Raw genomic sequence first — 23,692 nt, forward strand, 5'->3', positions numbered from 1 at the left:
GGGCTCAGGCCATCCACTCACCTCGGCCTCCCAAAGGCTCGGGATTACAGGCTGAGCCACCGAGCCCGGCTGCACGCACTTTTTTGTTGTTCTTTTAAAGACAGGTTTTACTCTTTCGCCCAGGCTGGAGAGCAGTGGCGCGATGCCGGCTCACCGTAGCCTCGAACTCCTGGGCTCAGGCTATCCTTCCGCCTCAGCCTCCTGAGTAGCTGGCACGACAGGTGCGTGCCACCGCACCTAGCTAATTTTTCTTTTTTCTTCTTTTCTTTTTCTTTTTTGTAGAGACGGGGCTTTCGCTTTGTTGCCCAGGCTGGTCTCGAACTCCGGAGCTCAAGCAATCTTTCCTCCTCGACCTTCCAAAATGCTGGGATTATAGGCATGAGCCACCGCGCCCGGCTCTAACTGTCACTAAATATATAGAGCGCATTTCGTCTTAACAATAACTCTAAGAAGAAGTAGTAATAGTGACCCTATTTTTCAGGTGAGGGAACTGCCTCGTAAAAGAGGAGAAGCAGGTGGCCAAGGTCTCAGCTAGACCATAGCCGGCGGGTCACGATGGAATCCAGATAGTCTGGTTTTACTGAACAAAATGTCAGATGCTCCCGTACCCATCCACCCGAACACTAATATGCTGAGAGCTAACTTTACCTGGTGTTGCCTTTGTTGTACCCCGCTTGCCAGGTTCCCCTGTGCTCAGTTACTAATGCCTAGGAAAATCAGGAACTAGGTTAAAAGGCTCCTGGTTTATAGGAAATGGAATTAATAACCAGGAGCTCATTTTTTTCCATCGTGCATAACTCTTCTAATATGTTTTAATGGTTTGCTTTTATGTTTTTATCAAGTCTAAACTCCATCTTGGATCTGCAGAAGAGATCATTTAGATGATCTGAGCAATAATCGTTTTCCAATGTTATCTTACAGTTATGAAAGGTCATTTAGTGAATGTGGTGGAACAAGCATTTCCTCTTTCAAGCTGTAGTCTCATGCCTTGGGGTTTGGATTTCTCATTAATTCTACCTTCTCCACCTGCCCCCCCCCACTGGTTAGCTTTTTTTTTTAAATTTAAAACAATCATGATATAAATATACTCTGGGTGACCATCATAATTTAAGTAAAAGGAAATATTTCAACTATTTGAAGTTCCAATTACTCTGTGGGATTTGTTGTTGTTATTGTTGTGTGTGTGTGTGAGGTGTTTTTGTTTGTCTGTAGAGACTATGTGGCTTAGGCTGGTCTCCAACTCGTGGACTCAAGCACTTCTCCCATCTTGGCCTCCCAGAGTGTTAGGATTACAGGCGTGAGCCACTATGCCTGGCCCGTCCTTCATTTTTAAAAATTAAAAAAACTAATGAAAAATAGAAGGGGTCTAGATACTAATGATTAAAGACCAAAAAAAAAAAAGCTAATAGATAATTTTATGACTCTTTACAAATACAATAGTGGGAAAATTTTTTTAAAGTACAAATTTTTATAAAATAATTTTTTTAAAAACATTGTTTTTTTAGCCAGAATGCCTCCTACTCAGGCTGAAAGTGTTATAAAGAATATCATACAAGAAATTAAACAAGAATGTGCAGCCCATGGAGAGATGGTTTCTGAAACTCTAATTGCTTTTATGGTAAGAATGAATATTTTTGCTAATTATTGCTTGTCGGTGACCAGCACTGACCAAGGGTGGGTTAGGACCCGCACCAGAGAATCGGGAGATGGCGAGAAGACCACTCGGAGGCAGCTCTTCTGGGAACAGTCTGATCAGGACTGAAGCCAAATTTTATTCGGACTCCTTCCAACTTATATACCATTTTCTATACCCTCCAGCAGTGTGATAATCACTTACTGGGGGCGTACAAGTTCCGTGCTTTACAAACTATGCATCACAAGACCACCAGGAGATCTGCAATTTCCAAGCAAACAATTCAAATTCCATGATGCCTGCCGTGCTTACATTAAGGTCACAGGTGCACAATTTCAATACAAATCGTTCAAAGTGTTTTCCATAATGTTCAATGAATCATTCATATTATACTCTTTGTTCTAAACCCTGATTAATACAAAAAACTTTTCTAAGTTAACTCTAGGTTCAATCCAAGTTCACTGACTCCTAATATTTTTAACGATTAATATTATCAACTTAACACTATACTATAATCTATAAGTTTAGTTAAATGACTTAACTGTCAGTTATACTATTAACCTATTATGATTTAACGTAATGCCTTATAACTCAGTTAAAACTTATTCTTAAACTACCAAACTTTACTATAATTCATATGAGTTTCATTTGTCTAAACTTTAATTTTTATATAATCTAGTGATTGGACTTTAATACTATGCTATATCCTATTAAGCTAATACCTCATCATTAATTCTTTTATAAATCGTATAGTAATTATTATATTTGAATAATGTAGCAAAAGCAAACAAAACAGCAAGCATAAATTTGCGCAACTATAAGTGTATTTGTATATATTTTATCCTAACAAGTCTACTCTAAAAATCAAATAGTAGCTGTCACACTCTTGAACAAGGAAATGCATGGCGTCCATGGGCTGAAGCAGACAGAGTTTCGGTAATTAACGAAACAAAAGAAAACGTTCTGCCTGGCTAGGGGCAGGGCGACAAAACTATTATGATAATTTAGTTTCTAATCTTAATCCTAGGAGAAACTGCCTTTGGGATCAAGAGCTGACTAACCAGTCTACCAGGAAATAGAAGTAAAAAATATCTAGAAAGAAGTACAACTTAGAAGGACAGAGAAAATTAATTCTGCTATGCACTTTCCATCAGGCATATTTATATTTACTTATAAGTTTTATTGCCATGTATGCACACTGGTCACTAATCACACGCCAATATTATAGGTATAACTGATATCCTATGTCAGAGGCGATCTTCCAGATGGGCCTTTACAGGCCTCAGCCATGTAGCTATAGATGTTGGCTCCCAACAATTGCTTTATTAAAGGTTTTTTTAAATGTGGTGTTCATTTTCCCCTTAAAATTCAGTTAAGATTTCCTAGATGTTTTTCAGTTAAAAACTTATTGAGATCATTGGACAAGTTAATGAAAATATTGTTTAAAGATTTATAGATCATGTCAGTTCTAGACTTATACAGACGGATTTGGAAAATCTTGATGAGTTTTAGAAACGTCAATACTGTTCTCCTGTATAGGATTTTTTTTTTTTTTTTTTTGGAGTGGGAGTCTCTGTTTCCCGGGTTGGAGTGTAGTGGCACGCTCACCACCACCCCAGCATCCACCTGCTAGGCTCTGGCAATCCTTCCACCTCAGCCTTTCAAGTAGCCGGAACTACAGGCTCACACTACCATGCCTAATTTTTTGATTTATTGTAGAGATGAGCCAAGTTGTCTACACTGTTCTCGAACTCGTGGGCTCAGGCAATCCCCTCACTTCAGCCTCCCAAAGTGCTGGGATTACAGGCTTGAGCCATCATGCCCAGCCAGGAATTTTTTAAACATGTATTTTTGTTGACTGTTGTTAAAAAAGTACTCATTGCTGTGGTTTCTGTGTTCTTTCTTTGGGTTAACAACACACAATAAAAACACAGTAAAATGAACCATAGTTTCCTAGTCTAAAATCTAGCTATTGCTTTTAACTTATTTCCCCATATAACTTCTCTAACACCATGTTCAAGTTTGATGTTTATTGCTTCCTTTCTTCAGCCTCCAACAAAGGAGCTAATGAGTTTGATGATAAGAAAAATAACTGAAAATCAACCCCTGAGTAATCAAGAGGTAGTTGTAAAAATGGAAACATACTATATTAGTTTTATAATAATATGCAATAAAATTACTTAATGGACCCTTTTCCCGCTCTCAGGTGAAAGCGGTTGTCCTGGATCCAAGTAATGGCTTTAACGTGGATCGAACCCTCATGAAAAGTGATGTGCAGAAACTTGTTAAGGTGATTATCCAGCAGTCCTCAAATTTGCAATCACATATTTATTCTCAGATCTCAGTACAGTATTTATATTAGCCATTATTGCCTTTAGCTGCATCAAACAAAAGTCCACAAAATAGTGGCACAAACCAAAGAAGCTTTTATTTTTTCTCGTAAAACAAAGTCTGGAGACATACAGGCTGTTCTTCCTGTCTTCCTGGGCCACCATCCTTGCAATCTATAGCTTTCTCCCCATGGTCACAAGATTGCCACTCTAGCACTAGGCAGAAAGAAGGGGGAAGGACAAGGGGCAAAATATGTGTGCCAATTGATTCCAGCATTTTCTATCTGGAATATAATAGTTTTTCCAGAGTCCTTCCCATCTATTTACATTTATTGACCAGAATGATATTGAGAGTGACCTTGGGACATTGTTTTTTTTCCCCCTTCTTTGCCCCCTTACAAATTGAGGCTCTATTAGGAAGGAAGGAAGGAAAGAAGGGCGTGAATACTGGGCAGCTAGCGGCATTTACCACAAAATTTTAGTGATATCTGGTTGTTAATCTCCTATACTGAGAACATTATTGATGGTTTGTTGCATACTGTAAAGTTAAGTGGTACTCAGTTTGCATTTGTCTGATGATTAGTGATACTGAGCATTTTTTTCATATGCTTCTTGACCATTTGTATGTCTTCTTTTCAAAAAGTCTGTTCATGTCCTCTGCCCACATTTTAATGGTGCTATTTTGTGTTGTTGTTGTTGTTTTAGTTCTTTGTAGATTCCAGATATTATTTCTCTCTCTGATGCATATCTTACAAATAATTTTTTCCATTTTATAGGTTGTCTTTTCACTCTGTTGATGATTTCTTTCGCTGTGCAGAAGCTTTCTAGTTTAATTAAATTCCATTTGTCTATTTTTGATTTTGAAGTCTCAGTCATGAATTCTCTGCCTAGGTTAATGTTCAGAAGCTTTTCCCTAGGTTTTCTTCTGGTATTTTATAGTTTCAGGTCTTACTTTTAAATCTTTGATGTATCGGGAGTTAATTTTTGTATATAGTGAGTCTAGTTTCTTTCTTTTGCACATGGCAATCCAATTTTCCCAGCACTATTTATTGAATAGGGTGACTTTCTTCAGTGTATGTTTTTGTGGACTTTGTCAAAGATCAGTTGGCTCAAGATATGTGGCTTTATTTCTGGGTTCTTTCTTATGGCAATGAGATGCCATCTTACACTAGTCAGAATGGCTATTATTAAAAGTCAACAAAAAACAGAAGTTTGCCAGGATGCAGAGAAAAGGGAATGCTTATACCCTGTTGATGGGAATATAAATTAGTGGAATCAAGGAAAACAGTATGAAGATTTCAAATGACTGAAAAAAAAAAAAAAAAAATTACCATTTGATCCAGCAATCCCACTATTGGGTACCTACCTGAAAGAAAAGAAATCATTATATAAAGAAGATACCTAGACTTATATATTTATCGAAGCACTATTTGCAATAATAAATATATGTAACCATTCTAAGCATTTGTCAACACATGATTGGGTAAAGAAAATGTGTTGCATCACACACACACACTGCAATGGAGTATTACTCAGCCATAAAAAAGAATGGAATCATGTATTTTGCAGCAACATGGGTGTAACTGGAGGTCAAATACCACATGATCTCACTTAGAAATGGGAGCTACATAATGTGTACACAAGGACAGAGAGAATGGAATAATAGACATTGGAGATTTGGAAGGGTAGGATAGTGGGAGAAGGGTGAAGGATGAGAAATTACTTAATGACTATAATATACACTATTCAGGCGATGGTTACACTAAAAGTCAAGACTTCACTACTATGCAATATAGTCATGTAACATGTGTCCCCCCTAAATCTATAAAATGAAAAAAAAAAAGAAAATGTTATTGGTTAAATAAATTATAAAGCCTGCAGTCCTCAAGGAGAAAGAAATATAAAAGGAATTGTTGGTGGATAAATATCAGGAACCACTGCTTTCCCATTTATTTTTAAATTAACTTTAGAAAATACTTGATTGTTTCAGAAAATGTAACTACAGATATTTATGAGCTATTCTTTTCTAGCTTTGTATGACTCGGCTATTGGATAATAAAAATCCATCCCTGGACACAATTAAGATGCAAATCTACTTTGATATGAATTATACAAATCGAGGTAACACATGTCTATCTATTATAATACTTTTTAAAAATATTGCATATCATGTTTCAGGTAAGAAGGCCTTCATTTGGTTGATGATGAATTTAATCATTTAGTGAATTTATCAATGTAATGTTTTGTCAATCTTTTGAAATGTTTTCCAACTTTGAAAAATATAATAATGTTAGAAATGCTTAATGATAAACACAAATGACCTTTGTGAGTGTCAAAAGTCAATTCAAATTGTTATGCTCTTAAGAGTGATCATTTCCAAGTCTATTATGTTATAACCTTTATGGCAGAAATATGTAATAATTGGCCATTAAAACGAGCCCCTTGAAATTAAGTTTTCAGTTTGCAGACTTTCTTGTTCCTAGGTCATTTTATCATCTCATAAATCTAAGTTATGTAACTACCTAAAAATTAAATTAATAATGGGAAATTTAAGTTTAGAATGTTTTATTATGTAAAAATACATCAAAGTCAAGTTGGAAGCAAGAGAAAAGGGAAAATAAATTTCTTCATGTAGATTGCCTCTGCCCCTGCTACAGTGTAATCATTATTAACAGTTGTGGCCGGGCTTGGTGGCTCAGCCTGTAATCCCAGCGCTTTGGGAGGCCGAGGTGAGGAGATTGCCTGAACCCGGGGGTTCGAGACCCGCCCGGGCAACTTGGTGAGACCTCATCTCTACAATAAATAAAAAAAAATTAGCTGGGCATGGTAGCGCGCTGGTAATTCCAGCTACCTGGAAGGCTGAGGCAGAAGGATCTCCAGAGTCCAGCAGGTCAAGGCTGCAGTGGCCAGGGGCATGCCACTGCACTCCAGTCTGGGAACAGAGTGAGACTCCAACTCAAAAAAAAAAAAAGAAAAAGAAAAAAAAATTGTGATTGTCTTTTTTCTCTCTATGTATTTGAGTTTCAGTTATGCTACATATGTAAAATGATATATCTTGCTTAATAATAAAACTTTAAAGCAATAAAATAGTCACGGAATTAATGAAATTAAACTTATATTTTTAATTCGCAAAAAGTTCTCAGTTGCTTTTGTGGTAAGATTCTAGGTATAAACTATGTATGACTGATATATTAATCATTGCCCTTGTTCAGTAACAAGAGGTGTCTTTAGTCAGTTGCAAGAATTGTACTTCCGGTGAAGATAGTCTCCTGCCACAGTTAAGGATCACAGGAAGAATGAGGAGTTACACAGTTCTTGATGTAACACTGTATTATCAGTAATGCTATTTGAAGGAAATTTAACTAGAACTAAAATAGAAACATAATTGCAGAAGGACATACACAGTACATATATTTATACTACTGTATATGTTTGCATATAGTACATGCATATTTATGCTATATGTTTATATATATATATATATACATACACACACACACATATATGTTGTAGAAATGATCTCTACTTTCTACTTAATTATGAGGTTTTAGCCTTTTCTGATTTTACTGTTTAGATTGACTGTTCAAAGTCTTAGGTGTTTTGACAAAGTATTTCATTTAAATCACTGTAATGTTTCCCACTGTATTTTTGTCTTGCTAGCCACTGTTTTTTATTTCATTATTACATTTTAAGAAACAGAATTGTCATATTCAAGCTAGTTTTTCTCTGGTCCTTATGTGAGAAGAATTCTGAATATCAAATATATGGAACACTGTTATTTGCCAATTTCAGTGGAATTTCTTGAAGAACATCACCGGGTCCTAGAGTCTAGATTAGGCTCTGTTAGCAGAGAAATTACAGATAACAGAGCATGCGCTAGAGAAGAACTGGAAAGCCTCTACCGGAAGATCGTCAGCTACATGTTACTGGGCACTGGGCTTGGCTCGCCCACAGACATCAAGATTGTCAGAGAGACAACAGGTAAAAAGCAGAAGCAATTTCCATTCCATAAGTGAAAACACATGATCACTGTATTTTTAAAAATATGTTAAGTTTAAAGTGTTATATTCCCTTTTTATCTGAAAAAAAAAATATTAGCACAAATAAGAGGTTAAAATTTACCCAGGCTCCCTTTACACTGCATATCAATTCTAAAACTCAAGTAGCACCGCTAGGAAGTGAAATATTGCTAATTTTCTTAGAGCTGCACATAGCTAGGGACCTTTTACGCGTCATCAGAGGAGCATGGGTATAATTCCAGCGATTGGGAGACCAACTGGGGAGGATTGTTTAAGGCCAGAAGTTCAAGACCAGCCTGGGCAAGACTGCATCTCTGCAAAAATGAAAACAGCCGAGTGCAATAACTTGTGCCTGTAGTCCTAGCGACACGGGAGGCTGAAGTGAGAGGATCGTTTGTGCCTACGAGTGTGAGGCTGCCCTGCGTTGTGATCGTGCCTCTGCTCTCCAGCCTAGGCAACAGAGCAAGATCTGTCTTCCTATGTCTTTCCTCCATAATTGTTTTAAAACATCAGTCTTTCTACTCAGATCCCCAATTTAAAAAGTGTTTAATTACCGAGTGCCAAAAAAATCACTGACTGGATGTTTAATTATTAAAAACGGACATGAGACAATGGCATCATTTTCAGTAGTCCAGCTTTGATGTATCATAAATTTCGCTATGTATGCTATAAACAGGTATCAGCAACTTAAAGAATAATACAAATATCTCTAGAAAGACAAGTCCTTAACTTCCTGCTGAAAAAAACTTGTAATTTAAGTTCTAATATCTTAATGCTACTGGGTTTTTTTTGTTTTGTTTTTTTTAGCTGCCCTACAGAGTGTTTTTCCTCAGGCTGAACTGGGGACATTTCTAACTCTTTCTAAGAAGGACAAAGAACGCCAGCTGAAAGAACTCACTATGATTGTTACTGGAATTCGTTTATTTAACAAAGACTGTGGAAAAGGAGGAGAAGGCATTGATGACTGTAGGTATATCATTAGGTTAATTCTAAAGGCTATGAATATTTAAAATTTTACTTACACAGTGAGGAAAATAATAAACAACATTTTACTGACATTCTAAGACCTAAAATGTGTAATTTTTACATTCTTTATAAATAACTGCTGTTTATATAATATGTGGTAATTTTTACTTTTGCTGGGGCAAGATTTTGAATTTTATGTACCTTGAAGCTAGAATGAGAAAGAAAATCAGTGAAAGGAATGAGGGGGCTGCCCAGAGGCTAGTTAGATAACCAAAAGAGAGTTAAATTCAGTGATTTAAAAAATAAAAATCACCCTGAAATGAAGACAGTTGCTGGTGCAGTTAATGTCATGAAAAGGTCCAAGCGGAAATATTTGCAAATAGCTAAATTCAGGCGCATCCACTCTGTTGTTGTTATATACTTTGTACATTCTTTATGAGTTTGAAAGTAACTTCCTTAAGAATTTGACACTCTTGAAGACCAACCCATTGATAAGGTGTTAGTGTCTTTCACCAGATCACTAATCTAGTACCATGGGGTAATTTTTTCCATTTTAAAAACTGTTCTAGGTCACTTGTGGTGATTCATGCCTCTAATCCCAACATTTTGGGAGGCCTAGGCCAGAGAATTGCTTTGAGCCCAGGAGTTTAAGACCAGCCTAGGCAACATAGCAAGCCCTCATTTCTACAAATAATTTAAAAATTAGCTGGGCATGGTCATATTCACCTGTAGTCCCAGCTACTCAGGAGGCTGAGGTGGGAAAACTGCTTGAGCCCAGAAGGTCGAGGCTACGATGAGCCTGAACGTGCCACTGCACTCCAGCCTGGGCGACAGAGATGCTCAACTCCAAAAACAAACACACAAAACTATTCTAAAAAGTCAAATTCCCGTTTTCATAAATTTCCCTCCCTTGCTAGACTATTCTGTTATTTTTCAGCATCAGATAAATTTTTTACAACGTGTGTGTTTTTTTAAATATATACAAATAGAAAAGAAGATCTGTAGAGGAGGGATCAGTGGATTTTTTGGAGGCACATGGTCATCAACACATATTATCAAAGTCTACCTGTTCTTTAAACTCTTCTGTATTTTAGTGGCAAAAGCTGATCTCTCCAACTTTTGGTTATTATTCTGATAATATCTTTTTTTGTACAGGTTTTTAAGGATTATTTTATTCACGGTATGGGACCCATAAAACACATGCCTCATTATTAATTTGATTGAGAAAACCATGAACTTAATGCTTAAAATGTGACTACTTTCTGGGCTTTCTCCTTCATCCTTTGTAGACTCTTTTATGCCTGACTTTTCATACTCTTAAAAACAGTGCCCACTCTTTTACGTGAAGCAATCCCAGACACCACTCACCATCTCGATTCTCAACTTGAGACTGCCCAGAAACAGGCATATCGCTACACAGCCATCCTTGAGAAAGCAGCAAAGAACCCACTCATGAGTATTGAACTTCAACCATATATGTTAAAAGAAGCACTGTATAACATGCGGCAATATGAGCTCTTCCTTCAGATCATTTTGGTGAGTTAACTTCCCAAGATCTGGCCTCGAGTGTATTGTGCAATCTCTTTATATGTTATAAGGCTCAACCAGGTAGAATCAAGTCATTAATTAAGGAGGCAACCTCGATAACTGCTCAGTATATATTGGCTTGGTAGGACCAGGAATTAAAATAGAAATGAGGAAGTTGAGTTATGATTTTAATGAAAATATTTTTGGTAGAAATTGATTTTATAGTTGTTTATTCTCTTTAGTACTTGGTAGTCTGATTGTAGCATGCTATAGTTAAGCAGTAGTGTGTATATAAGTAATACTGTGTTGTTTGAATTCAGAGTAAGTGTCTAACATTGTTTGGCAGGTAGTTGCACTCAAGTAATTTTTGTGTAACTTTTTCTTATTGTAACAGCTGACAGAAAATATTTTTATATCTGGTGTTTTTAGATTTAATAAACAAGGTAAATAATATTCTCAAAGAACTAGAAGATATGGTAAATTGGTGGTTATGAAATCTTTTTAAAGCAGCAGTGCCCCCAAGCTATGTTTGCAAGGCCCTTTCACAGACAAGGCAATGCAGGGCTTCTGGATTTTTCCTGATAAGTAAAAAAAAAAAAAAATCAGGTAGAATTTGTGCTTGCCTTATTTTATTTTATTTTTATTGTAGTAAGAACATTAAATCTGAAATCTACCTGCTTAACACATTTTTAAGTCTATAATACAGTATTGTTAACTGTAGACCCTGTGTAGGACAGCAGATCTCAGCAGGCACATTTTACATAACTGAAACCTTACAGCTGTTGAATAGCAACTCACCATTCCTTCTTCCCTCTAGGACCTGGAACCACCATTCTAGTCCCAGCTTCTTTGACTTTGACTAGACTTGTTGAAAATTGTCCATGGAAGAAAGAATGAGGAACTTATCATTTTTTTTAAGTGAGGGGAGCGGGGGAAGGAGACAAGGAAATATGTAGGGATCACATGTTTTCCCCAACCCTTTGACTGCTACGATAACAATTTAAGTGATAACATTCCTAGAGGACTGATATCATAACTAAAAACTCCACATGGTTGTGCATAAATTATTTTTTAGCAAAATGTATGTAGAGTGATTGTTCTAGGACACTATTAAAAAAAAGTTAAGAAGCTCTGTGTGCCTGCTCTGTGAATGGACCCTGCAGACACAGTTTGGGATAGCAGCCTAGGATATCTTCAATTTTAGGTTTTCCTAAGTGTTACGTGTCAAATGCGACTTTTACTTTGGAAAACATATGCGAATCTATTTCTGCTTCTTGTTGCTGTTGCACAAATTTCAAAAGACTTTAAAGGCTGTGTACTCATACTACAAACAAGGGGAAAAGAAAAAACTGCGGGATAGGCAAGAGGCTGTTAGGACAGAGGCTAGTGGATGGGAGGATGAAGCAAGCGGAGGGGGCGTGCTTCAACAGCCGGATGGCTCAAGTCAAGCAGGATGCAGGTTGCATTTGTAAAATGTAAATAATAAAGTAAATAAAAATGTGTGAGTTGAAATACAGTAGTAATACTTGACGCTTATTATGAAGTCACTGTTCTGTCATTCAAAATAGTCTAGGAAGAGCCTGGGCAACTTTGCAAGATCTCATCAAATATCACTCTAAAATCTAAACTGAAAACAAAAAATAGCCAGGGGTGGTGGTGCATGCCTGTAGTTACAGTTAGTTGGGAAGCCCAGGCAGGAGGATGGCTTCAGGCCAGGAATTCAGCTCTGCAGTGAGCTATGATCATGCCACTGCCCTCCAGCCGGGGTGACAGGGTGAGACCTTATCTTGAAACAAACAAATTTTAAAAACCTCTTGGAAGTATATAATTAGGCTACAGATGCCTGAGAATTCAAATGTACTTTTTACTCTTCAAATAAATGTCATTCTTTTATGCTGTACAGAATCACTCACACCACTATTAGTTCTGGTCACATCTTAAGCAGTGCAGTGGTGTCATGGTTAAGAGTTGGGCTTGGAGCTCAGCTGGTTTGGGGCGGAAACATTATTCTACTGCCTATTAGTTGCAAATACTTAGCCAATTTACCTACCTCTCTTGATTTTCTTATTTATACTTACCCCTTTTTGCACTTAAAAGTATTTGATATGTTTAGCACATAGTAAGAATAAAAGTTTATAATTATTTTAAATTCAGCATTTAGCAACTTATTTTCAGACTGCCATTGTAGTATCAGAAATATATTGTTTTTCTTTCAATGTTGTGATTTTTAAGATTTTCCTGCATTCCTTAATGTTATTTTTGTTTAATTTTTCATACTCTATTCCTTATATCAATAGGTTAAGAAAGTAAAATGTTCCCAAGTATTGATTTGTAATCCTTTTAAACTGCACACAAAAAGTTCACTTTCACAAAGAGTAACATTCAGTGATTTGTTTAAATGCAATTCTAATCCTTATTTTAAGCTAAGTGCAATAATAATTTAATACAATAAGCTAAATGCACACACAACCTGAATTATATATCCTGAATTACAAACATGGTTTCTATAGCCACATATGTTTTTAGTCAAGTACACATTTCCATAATGAACAAGTACTTACAAATATGCTAAGAAAACACTACCCCAAATGTTTATTCTACCATCACCTTTTTAAACAATGTTGTTCTTACTGCTGAAAGCACTTATTCTTAGACAGTTTAATCAGATCTGGAAAAATGAGTTCTCCTAAAACTTAACAAATAGTATTTTAAATCAGAAAAGCCTTCCAACAGGGAAGCATTCACATGAAACTTTTAGTTTCTCAAAATAAATAAATCAATAAATCCCTCTTGGATATCTGAAGAAAAGACTATTAAGAAAAATTATCTTTTAAGGTAGATAAAAATTCTTATAAAAACTCTATTGTCCTATATTATCTACTTAGAGGCAACACAAACCAGTTCACTACCTTTAATAGACATACAGGCTACTGTTGTTTAAAAACTTCAGAATGCATGAAGCAGCTGTCATAGAGTCAAAGATGCCATTTAGATTTCACGTATTAAATAGCTACAATATAGCTTACAATGGCACAGATATGCCTGAAACATAAATACTATTTTTATCCTTTAGACAGTCGAAAGTCAGAAGGAACTGCATAGTTTGCAAGGTACTTAATTGATGTGTGATCATTGAAACCCAACAAGTAGTTCAAGTATGGCCATACAAAGGCAAGCAGTTAAAGGCTCAAATATCACTCTAAAATCTAAGCTGAAACTTTTGTGTTTCTTCATCTTTCATTTACATGGCTAGATATCAGAGCCTTACTGTAGAAAATATATGGTTATCACATGTAGTTTCCCCAGAAGATAATGAAGTTTAAGAAAGTACAAAAGGTGTCAAGATCATCAAATATTTCTAGTTTGTTTCAGTTCTGCATTTATAGTAAGCAAGTCTTTAACCCTAGCAAGGTTCTTGAGTCCTTTCCAAACACAAAAACAGTATCATTAATTTATACTTGACCTTGTCTTCCGATTGACATTGCCTTGTGAGTCACTTCAACAGTGAACTCGATGACAAAGTCTTCAGAAATATCCACTGACTCAGTGTGAGGATTCTGGGCATCCCCAAAGCCATAGATCGTACATCACAAGTGAGGTCTTCTTCTTCATAGGCCTGCCAGCTTCCCACTAGCCTGCCAGCCTACACTGCTTAGCTGGCTCATTCCTAACAGATTTTTCTCCAAGTGATTTTATTAAGTCTTGTTATCAGGATAGTTTTCACACCTCACTAATTTTATCATTGAGGAATGGGAAAATAAGAACTATATAGCTGACAAAGTGGATTCTTGAGGATTCTTCTCAGGAATGCACGTGGATTTAATATCTAAGAATACCTGTATACATTTAAGAAAAGTTATATCCATTGTATTTGAGAAGATTTATCCATCCACAAATATTTTTGGAGCACCATACATACAGCAGTACTTTTCTAGGTGCTGGGGATACCACAGAGAACAGAGTTCCTGCTGTCTTACCCTCAGGGATATGCTCCTCAGGGAGCAGGTATGACTTAAAACACATGAGATTTTGAGAGTGAAATATCACAATATTAACACAAAACATGTTCATTTCACAGTCAGATATAATTACTTGTGCCCAGGAAGCAGAAATGATGATAAAACAGTTAGGAGCCCAACTGGAGCAATTAAAAATGACCATAAGATCAAAGACAGCTGTCCCAACCTCACAAGTCTTTGTAAGTATGTCATCAACTTGACCTTGTTAAGGGAGAATTTCCTTTTGAGTCCTATAAACTTAGATCAGAAGTCATTATAATTGTATTTAATTTCTAAAAATATAACATTAGTTTTGTACAAGTTTGTCCTGGTCTTTATGGTAATTTTGTAGTAATAGTATGCTATAAGTTTGATGAGAAAATTCTCCTACATAAACCATTGCTACTAAAAGAAATGCAACCATATAGTATCATAACCATAATATCAGTAATGCCCGTGAGAAATGCAACCATATAGTATCATAACCATAATATCAGTATTGCCCGTGGCAACAAATAATTAATAGTACTGTGTTGAAAATCACAGTTTATAGGAGTTGGTCAGAAATTGCCTCCAGCACAGAGATTATGTAACTTTTGTAACCTTTCAGAAAAGACAAATAATAATCACTTTGTTTGCCAAGCCTGCACTTATATTAACTTTCTGGTTATCTGCACCATTTTGTGGACAAACCTGGTAATTCTTATCTGGACAAGGATGTATAAAATTTACATTCAGTATTGTATAGAGCATTTGAGGCTCTGATAACTTTCTGCAACCATTCTCAATGTTTGGCTTTAAAAACCCAGATGCAAACCGGGATTGCTGGCTCAGCCCGTAATCCCGCGCCTTTGGGAGGCCGAGGTGAGTGGATTGCCTGAGCCTGCGGGTTCGAGACCCGCCTGGGCAACTTGGCGAGACCTCATCTCTACAATAAATCAAAAAATCAGCCGGGCGTGGTAGCGCATGCCTGTAATTCCGGCTACTCGGAAGGCCGAGGTGGAAGGATTGCTGGAGCCCAGCAGGTCGAGGCTGCGGTGGCCGGGAGTGGCCACTGCGCTCCAGTCTGGGTGACCGAGTGAGACTCCAACTCAAAAAAAAACAAAAAAAACCCAGATGCAAAAGGCTACGTTGTTTCACTTATATGTGGGTACTGTTTGGTTTTTTCTTTGTACTATAAGTCAATGACCTTTTATATAAATAAGAAACATTTTATCTCATTGACCTAAAATCTTTAACTTGCAGCTTACAAGACATGCCCCAAGAGTATTGCTATACTTTCTAGGGTATTTTAATCATAACAGGGTCACACAAATTGACTATAATGAGTCATATCCAGCTTTTAAATTTTTTTCTTTAAAGATATTTTCCTCTCGCCTTTCTGAGGTGAGGTGTTCATAAATCTTTCTTTGGGGATCATGTGTGTTTGACTTGTTTTAGTAAATTAACTTTATAATAATCATACAAAAATAAAGTGCTTTGAAATAAAATACAAATTTATTTTCTCATAGTCTGTGAGTAAATATCTATTTAGAGTCTATTGTCTAACTTCATAAGGGTTTCACTTGAAGAATTAATTTCTGTACAAATGACCATTGTATTTATTGTCATGAGTACAATGGCCTGCAATTTTGTTGTATAGTTACATTTTAAACATTTTTTCTCTTCCCCAGCCTGCCTTCATTGAACTTTCCAATCTGTGGACTAGCATGCAGGATGAAGCTATTGTGATTAGCATCCTCAGTAATTTAACTTCTCACCTCCAGTCATTCCTGGGCACTCATGACCTACTCTTTCCTGAGAAAGTAATGCAAGATCTTCTTAATGGAGTGACTGTGAAAACTGATATGTGTAGAATGCAGGAACACATGGGTAATGGAATCATCCATTATTTCGCCTTCTTTGTAAAATTACCTCTAGAATAAAAATCACTCTGTTTTTTTTTTGAGTTGAAGTCTCACTCCGCCTCCTGGGCTGGAGTGCAGTAGCATGCTCGTGGCCACCCCAACATTGACCTGCTGGGCTCTGGCAATCCTTCCACCTCAGCCTTCCAAGTAGCCAGAACTACAGGCGCTCGCTACCGCACCCGGCTAATATTTTATTTATTGTAGAGATGAGGTCTCACCAAGTTCCCCAGGCTGGTCTCGAACCCTCAGGCTCAGTCAATCCACTTTCCTCAGCCTCCCAAAGTGGTGAGATTACAGGCTGAGCCACCGAACCCGGCCCACTCTTTTGTCTTAAGATTTTCATGTTATTTCTTTCTGATAAAGCAGTAAACATATTCTTGATTATAAAGTACTAATGTTCATTACAGGAAAAGTGAAAAACAGAAGATATGTAAATTGAATAACTTACTATCTAGCATAACCATTCCTAATGGTATAGTTAATATTTTGGTCAACAGTGATTTTTGGACATATGTGTTTTTATTGCAGTGCTAGCAATTTGATTATTGACTTGTCATGGAAAGGAATATTAATCTTTGCTGTTTTTGTTGCAAATAAAGCTCCATTTCTTTAGAATGTTATTTGCTATATATCTTCCTCACATTCAAGTTGACAACTTATAAAGCAATAAATTTTATTCCTGTAAAATTAATCGTGCTTATTTTAGGTTCCTTGAGAGATGCATTGGCCAGGTATGCTGTCTCATGCTTGTATTGTCAGCACTTTGGGAGGCTAAGGTGGGATGAATGCTTGAGCACAGGAGTTTGAGACCAGTCTAGACAACATAGCAAGATTATATCTCTACAAAAATCAAAAAATTACCTGGCATGGTAATGCACACCTGTAGTCCCAGCTATTCGGGATGGTGAGGTGGGAGGACTGCCTGAGCCAGAGTGCAGTGAGCCATGTTGGTGCATGGTGGCTCACACCTGTAATCCCAGCACTTTGGGAGGCGAAGGCAAGAGGATTGCCTGACCTGAGCACAGATGTTTGAGACAAACCTGGACAACTTGGCGAGACCTCATCTCTACAATAAGTCAAAAAAAAAAAATTAGCTGGACCTGTTAGCGTACACCTGTTGTTCCAGCTACTTGGGAGGCGAAGGCAAGAGGATTGCCTCACCTGAGCACAGATGTTTGAGACAAACCTGGACAACTTGGCGAGACCTCATCTCTACAATAAGTCAAAAAAAAAAAATTAGCTGGACGTGTTAGCGTACACCTGTTGTTCCAGCTACTTGGGAGGCTGAGTGGAAAGATCGCTTGAGTCCAGCAGGTTGAGGCTGCAGTGGCTGTAAGCATGCCACTGCACTCCAGCCTGGGTGTCAGAATGAGACTTTAACTCAAAAAAAAAAGAAAGAAAGAAAGAAAAAGAAAGAAAGAAAAAGGAAAAGGAAAAATAAAAGATTTATCAATAAACTTTTTGGTCTCTTCTATCTTAGCTAAAGACAACTTATAATTTATGAGAAATGCCAAAAATAGAGTCTGGCATTTGGGTTGTTACCTTAAAAAAATAGTTTTTATAGAATATGAAATTAGGTAATTTATTCTATGAATTTTCTTTTCATATGCTATTTTTGTAAAAATGGAAAATGAATATATAGCAGTAACTTCTTAAACTATTAGAATACATAAAAACTGAAAACTAAATCAGAGACTAAAAGGCATCTCTTCAGTTCAAGTTTTTATTACTCATTTCATTAAAACAGCATATCTAAGCAGATATTGAATGAAATTGAAAAGTTGTAGTAACTTCAAGAGTGGATATTAAGCTCAACCATATTTCTAGGATGGTTTACTTGCAACTCCTTAGATTTAGATGTGTCATTTCCTACCATATGTTAGAACTTTTGGTTCACTAGAACCCTATCAACTTGTTGCTCCATAAAATGGAAGAGCCAGTGTTCTTCTAAAAGAATTTTACTTAGACATGCCACGTTTGATCATTATTGGAGGCTTTGGGGCATATCAGGAAAAAAGAGAAAAGATTTTCTGGGCTCACACCTGTAATGCCAACACTTTAGGAGGCAGAGGCAGGAGGATTGATTGCCTGAGCCCTGGGGTTCAAGACCAACTTGAGCAAGTTGGTGAGAACTTGTCTCTACAATCAATCAATCAATAAATTAGCCTGGCATGGTGATGTGTGCCTGTAGTTCCAGTCACTTAGAAGGCTGAGGCAGAAGGATTGCCTGAGCCCAGGAGGTGAAGGCTGCAGTCCCCATGAGTGTGGGTAACAGAATGAGGATAAAAAAGATGAAGAAGAAGAAAGAAGAAGGAAGGAGAAGAAGGAAGGAGAAGGAGGAGGAGGAGAGGAAGAGGAGGAAGAGGAAGAGGAGGAAGAAGAGGAAGAGGAAGAAGAAGAAGAGGAAGAAGAGGGAAGAGGAGGAGGAAGAGGAAGAAGAAGAATAATTTTCTCCAAATTATATAAATATGCGGTATATTATTTGTGTAAAAAAAATGTTATTGTTTGGCCTGGTGTGGTGGCTCATGCCTGTAATTCCAGCACTTTGGGAAGCTGAGGAAGCAGGATTGCTTGAGCCCAGGAGTTTGAGACTAGCCTGGGCAAAATAGCAAGACCTCATCTCTACAAAAAATAAAAAATTAGCTGGGCATGGGCGCAAACCTGTAGTCTCAGTTACTCAGAAGACTGAGGTGAAAGAATCACCTGAGCCCAGGAGATCCAGGCTGCAGTGAGCCATGATTGTGCCACCATACTCCATCCTGGGGGACAGAGTGACAACCGGACTCAGAAAAACAACATATTGTTTTTTCATCAAATGTAGTTAGGTTAGCTAATAAACACTAGGAAAAATGTTTTAAAGTATAAAGGACAAACATTTTACACTTACTAAGAGACATTTCCTTGACTCTGCTAGAGCCTTCTCTACTATTTCAAGAAGCAACTGTCCTAGTTTATAAGCATCATACTCCACACATTTCACCTCCTAGTGTATTATTAAGAGCACTGCCATTTTGAATGGAGTTCATCTCTCTCTCTTTGGGTCACCTGGCAGCCAGTCCTTTTGCTCATCTCCAGGAGTGATTTGCTATGCAGCAGCAGCAGGCACCACAGACCCTTCCGGAAGTGTCTCAGGCAGGTTTTTCTTGGACTGCCTCACTCGAAGAGTCCTCCCCATCAATCAGGTTTTGTAAATATCAAGTTTTTGTCATCAGAAAAAGTACAAAGTAATAAAAAATTAATGTCGATAATGCACCATGACTGACTTATTTAGGAAATTTAACCTTCTCACTGAATAAACGTTTTTCTTTTTCTCCTTTTTCATTTTAGAAGATCGAGTCCGTGTGGCAGACTTTAGAAAACTGGAATGGCTTTTCCCAGAAACAACAGCAAATTTTGAGAAATTATTAATTCAGTATCGGGGATTTTGTGCTTACACATTTGCCACAGCCGATGGCCTTCTCCTTCCAGGTATATCGTTGGAAAGAACACTGCTCCTCCTCCCCCAGTTTTTTATTTGTATTGCCACTCGCATACGAGGGGTACCCCAAAACACTCTGAACTATCTTTTGGAGGGCGGCCCCCCTGTAGCACGGGCTCCCCCTGCATTGATGTCAGGAGCCCATTGGCATCAGTGTCCCAGCTAGTGTTATTGTAAGAGGCTGCGTTTGGCTTCCGTAAATGTATTTTTGAAGACTATTTTGACGCGTTTCCTTGTAAATCGCGATGGGTGATTAACAAGTGCACCTGTCCGCATCACAATGAGTGCTCAGCAGTTTTTGACCAAAGATGGCAATGACCCCCAGGTCCCACCCTCCCTATTCATTCCATCTTGCCTGTGCAACTTTTGTTGTGGTTTCCCGGAATGAAAACGTTTTGCTGATGTGGAAGAGGTGAAACAAAAAATGCCAGAAGCAACAAAAGGCATCAAAATTGATGAGTTCAAAAACTTGTGAGCAGTGGAAAAAGCATCTTGATAGGTGTATTGCATCAAACAGAGAGTACTTTGAAGGTGACTGAAGTTTAAACGTGTAAGAATAAATACACTTTTTAAAATAAATAAATTCCAGGTTTTTGGGGGGTCCCCCTCATATTTACTTTTAAAAACCTTGTCGAATCAGTGGCCTAGAATAGGAACTACAAAGATGATTCAGACAAAGTCTTCATTTTGGAAGTGCTCTGGCAGGCTAACATAAGTAAGAAATTGTAAACAATAAGCAATGGAATGTGTATATGTATTATGAAATATGGACACCACAGTGCCATAGAAAGGGGATAACTCATATGCCCAATGGAGGATTCCAGAAACATTACACAACATTACTAAAAATATATCATATTCCAAAGTAATTGCTGAAAGAGCAATACTTCCTTGATGTGTTTATTTACAAAAATTATTTGTCACTTTATAGTTACATTTCATTAGCATAGATCAGAATTTCTCTATAAGTTGGAACTCTCTAAGGAAGTGGCCAATATTCTATCAAGTATTTCTCTATGATGTACATATCATTATGGTGTCTCTAAAATAAATAACAAATCCAGCATTGAGATGAAATAAGTGCTTCTCCAAAAAGTGCCATGTGAACTGGGAATACCAAGAAGTCTGCTAGGGCTAGAATGTAAACAGTATGACAAGATTGGTTCTTATTTACTTTGTACCATTAACTTTATTTTTCTTCTTTTTTAAATTTCTTTGATTATAGCTCACAATTGGGTATTACTTTTTCATTATAAATAATTATTGGGATAGTGTGTATACAGGTTAGAGAGAACACACAAGTTGGCTCATCTTTTATGGTATTATGTTTTTCATAATGGGAGTAACAAAAGGTTTACAATGAGGAATTGAGATAAAAGTATTCTGAGGCCCAAGAGTATTACTGGTACTGGGGAGAATACAATCAAGAGCCATGCAGAAGTCAAAAGCAATGGAATGTAGGTAGTGTCTTTTCTTTCTCTTTTCTTTTCCTTCCTTCCTTCCACACAAATAAGGGAAAGGAGTCATGAGGGACAGAGAGAGAGAGAGAGAGAGAGAGAGAGAGAGAGAGATCAATCAGAGGTAGTATGATGTAGTTGCAAAAGCCACGGGCTAGCATTCAGGAAAACCTGCCTTGTACCATTAGTGAACTAGGTAACCAGCAAATCTCATGCCTTCTGTGGACCTCAGTTTGAAAATGAAAAGGAGACACCAGAGGCTGGATGGGTAGCTCATGCCTGTAATCCCAGAATTTGGGAGGCTGAGGCGAGAAGATGGCCTGAGCACAGGGGTTTGAGACCAGCCTACTAGGTGAGACCTTGTCACTACAATAAATCAAAAAATTAGCCAGGTGTGGTGGCGCGTGCCTGGGGTTCCAGCTACTTGGAAGGCTGAGGTGGAAGGATCAACTGAGTCCAGCAGGTCTAGGCTGTAGTAGCCATGAGTGTGCCACTGCACTGTAGCCTAGGAAACAGAGTGAGACTCTAACTCAAAAAAAAAAAGGAGACGGAGAAGAGAGGAAGAGGAAGAGGAAAGAGGGGGAGGGGGGGAGGAAGAAGGGGGTTAGGAAGAACCAGGAAGTCTGTATGGTCCTTTCCTTATTCCCCCAACTGTGGTTCTAAGAAAGAAGAAATAGAAAAGTAAAAGGGCTTTGTGGGGCTCTGAGTTCCAGATTCCTCTCTGAATAAGCCAGTTCTGACTACTTTATTTCTGTTTACTGCATTATTTCTACTTTCTACATTCTTTTCTGGGAAGCAGCAGCCCGCAACGCCTCAGGAATTCTCTAGAACTTCCCTGAAGATTACAGAGCTTAACCCACAAGGTGACACTGGAGTTTACCAGTCTGTCACGGTCCTTTTTCAGATGACTTCACTGACTCCACTGCCGACCACGCTTTCCCTCCTTCTCTCTACCCCAGCTGCACTGGTTTCTTGCTGTTCTTGAACATTCTAAGCCCACTTTCACCTCAGAGTCCTCACATTTCCATTTCCTGTAGTTGGAAAGCTCCACCACCTCCCCATAGCTACTTGCCCGGTTCATCATCTTCAGACTTCTCTCATCATCCAATTTAAAATATAAATCTCACCCTCCTTCCTTTTACTATGTGCTTTACTCTTTTTTGGAACCATAGCTCTGGTCACTCTGTGGCCTATGACATATTTGTGCTTTGTTGAGAGCAGGAACTTTGCTTTTTCCTATATCCTTAATATCAGGGGGATCAATGAATATTTGTTGAATAAACAAATAATTTCCACAAGCTATGTGGATATTTAATCATCTGTACTCTATGTAGTATCTTTTTATGGTGGAAAATATTTTCTAACATGAAAATTTGCATATTGGAAAAGATGTCTCATCTTTATAGTTCTTACAGAATTATTTTTGCTTATAGCAATTAGTTTAAGTAGATTTGAAAGATGTGCCAGATGACTAAGTGGTTTCTTATACAAGATTTAAAAACTTCTAATATCTGAATGGTGGAAAATATTTTTACATAAAATCCACTTTAAAATCATACCTTAACATAAAAATAAAAGACATATAATATGAATTTCATATAAAATATCATTTAATAAAATGTATAATTTTAAATAGCTAATTATAACATTTATAAAGATAAAAGCATAAGTAATAAAGTAATATGTTAAAAGTGGAGTGTAGAGGGAATGGTTCCATGGGTGCATTACAAACAGAGAATCACTCAATATTTCATAAGTGATAAAGATATTTCATATCTAATATTTTCTTAATTTTTAGGAAATCCAGCAATTGGAATTTTGAAATACAAAGAAAAATACTATACTTTCAATACTAAAGATGCTGCATATTCATTTGCTGAAAATCCTGAAAATTATATTGATTTAGTTAAAGAAAAGGCCAAAAAAAATGTAGAATTAATTCAGCTACTGGAGCTTCACCAACAGTTTGAAACACTCATTCCATATTCTCAGGTAAACTAGGTTAATATTTTAAGAATTTATGACATTTACAAATGTAGCTAACCAAGCAGGGTGGTTCAAGCCTGTAATCCCAGCACTTTGGGAGGCCGAGGAGAGAGAATTGCCTGAGCTCAGGAGTTCAAGAGCAGCCTGAGCAATATGGTGAGACTTATCTCTACAATAAACCAAAAAATTAGCTGGGCATGGTGACACTGCTGTGATTCCAGGTACTTGGAAGGTGGAAGAATTGCTTGAGCCAGCAGGTCGAGGCTGTGGTGGCCGTGAGCATACCACTGCACCCCAGTCTGTGTGACAGAGTGAGACTCTGACTCAAAAAAATTGTAGCTAATTAAAAAGTTTTATTTGTTGTATAATGGCTCCCAAGTCCAGGCAGAGT

The 23,692-nt window shown here is 37.4% G+C and overlaps 1 protein-coding gene across 1 annotated transcript in view; it reads left to right on the forward strand.

Moving 5' to 3' along the window:
• The first annotated feature begins 499 nt into the window (after positions 1 to 499).
• CFAP206 (cilia and flagella associated protein 206) overlaps positions 500 to 23,692 on the forward strand; it is a 34,218-nt gene continuing 11,025 nt past the window's right edge. Inside the window, exons 1-11 of the mRNA XM_008067871.2 lie at positions 500 to 524; positions 1,506 to 1,618; positions 3,840 to 3,923; positions 5,994 to 6,084; positions 7,756 to 7,944; positions 8,790 to 8,948; positions 10,276 to 10,484; positions 14,554 to 14,673; positions 16,147 to 16,345; positions 19,708 to 19,848; positions 23,114 to 23,307. Of these exons, the coding sequence (XP_008066062.1) occupies positions 1,511 to 1,618; positions 3,840 to 3,923; positions 5,994 to 6,084; positions 7,756 to 7,944; positions 8,790 to 8,948; positions 10,276 to 10,484; positions 14,554 to 14,673; positions 16,147 to 16,345; positions 19,708 to 19,848; positions 23,114 to 23,307 (1,494 nt within the window). The 5' untranslated portion in view covers positions 500 to 524; positions 1,506 to 1,510. The remainder of the gene's footprint in view (positions 525 to 1,505; positions 1,619 to 3,839; positions 3,924 to 5,993; positions 6,085 to 7,755; positions 7,945 to 8,789; positions 8,949 to 10,275; positions 10,485 to 14,553; positions 14,674 to 16,146; positions 16,346 to 19,707; positions 19,849 to 23,113; positions 23,308 to 23,692) is intronic.

This window comes from Carlito syrichta, unplaced genomic scaffold, assembly GCF_000164805.1.
Source record: "Carlito syrichta isolate Samal-C Ts95f unplaced genomic scaffold, Tarsius_syrichta-2.0.1 Scaffold309804, whole genome shotgun sequence".
NCBI lineage: Eukaryota > Metazoa > Chordata > Mammalia > Primates > Tarsiidae > Carlito > Carlito syrichta.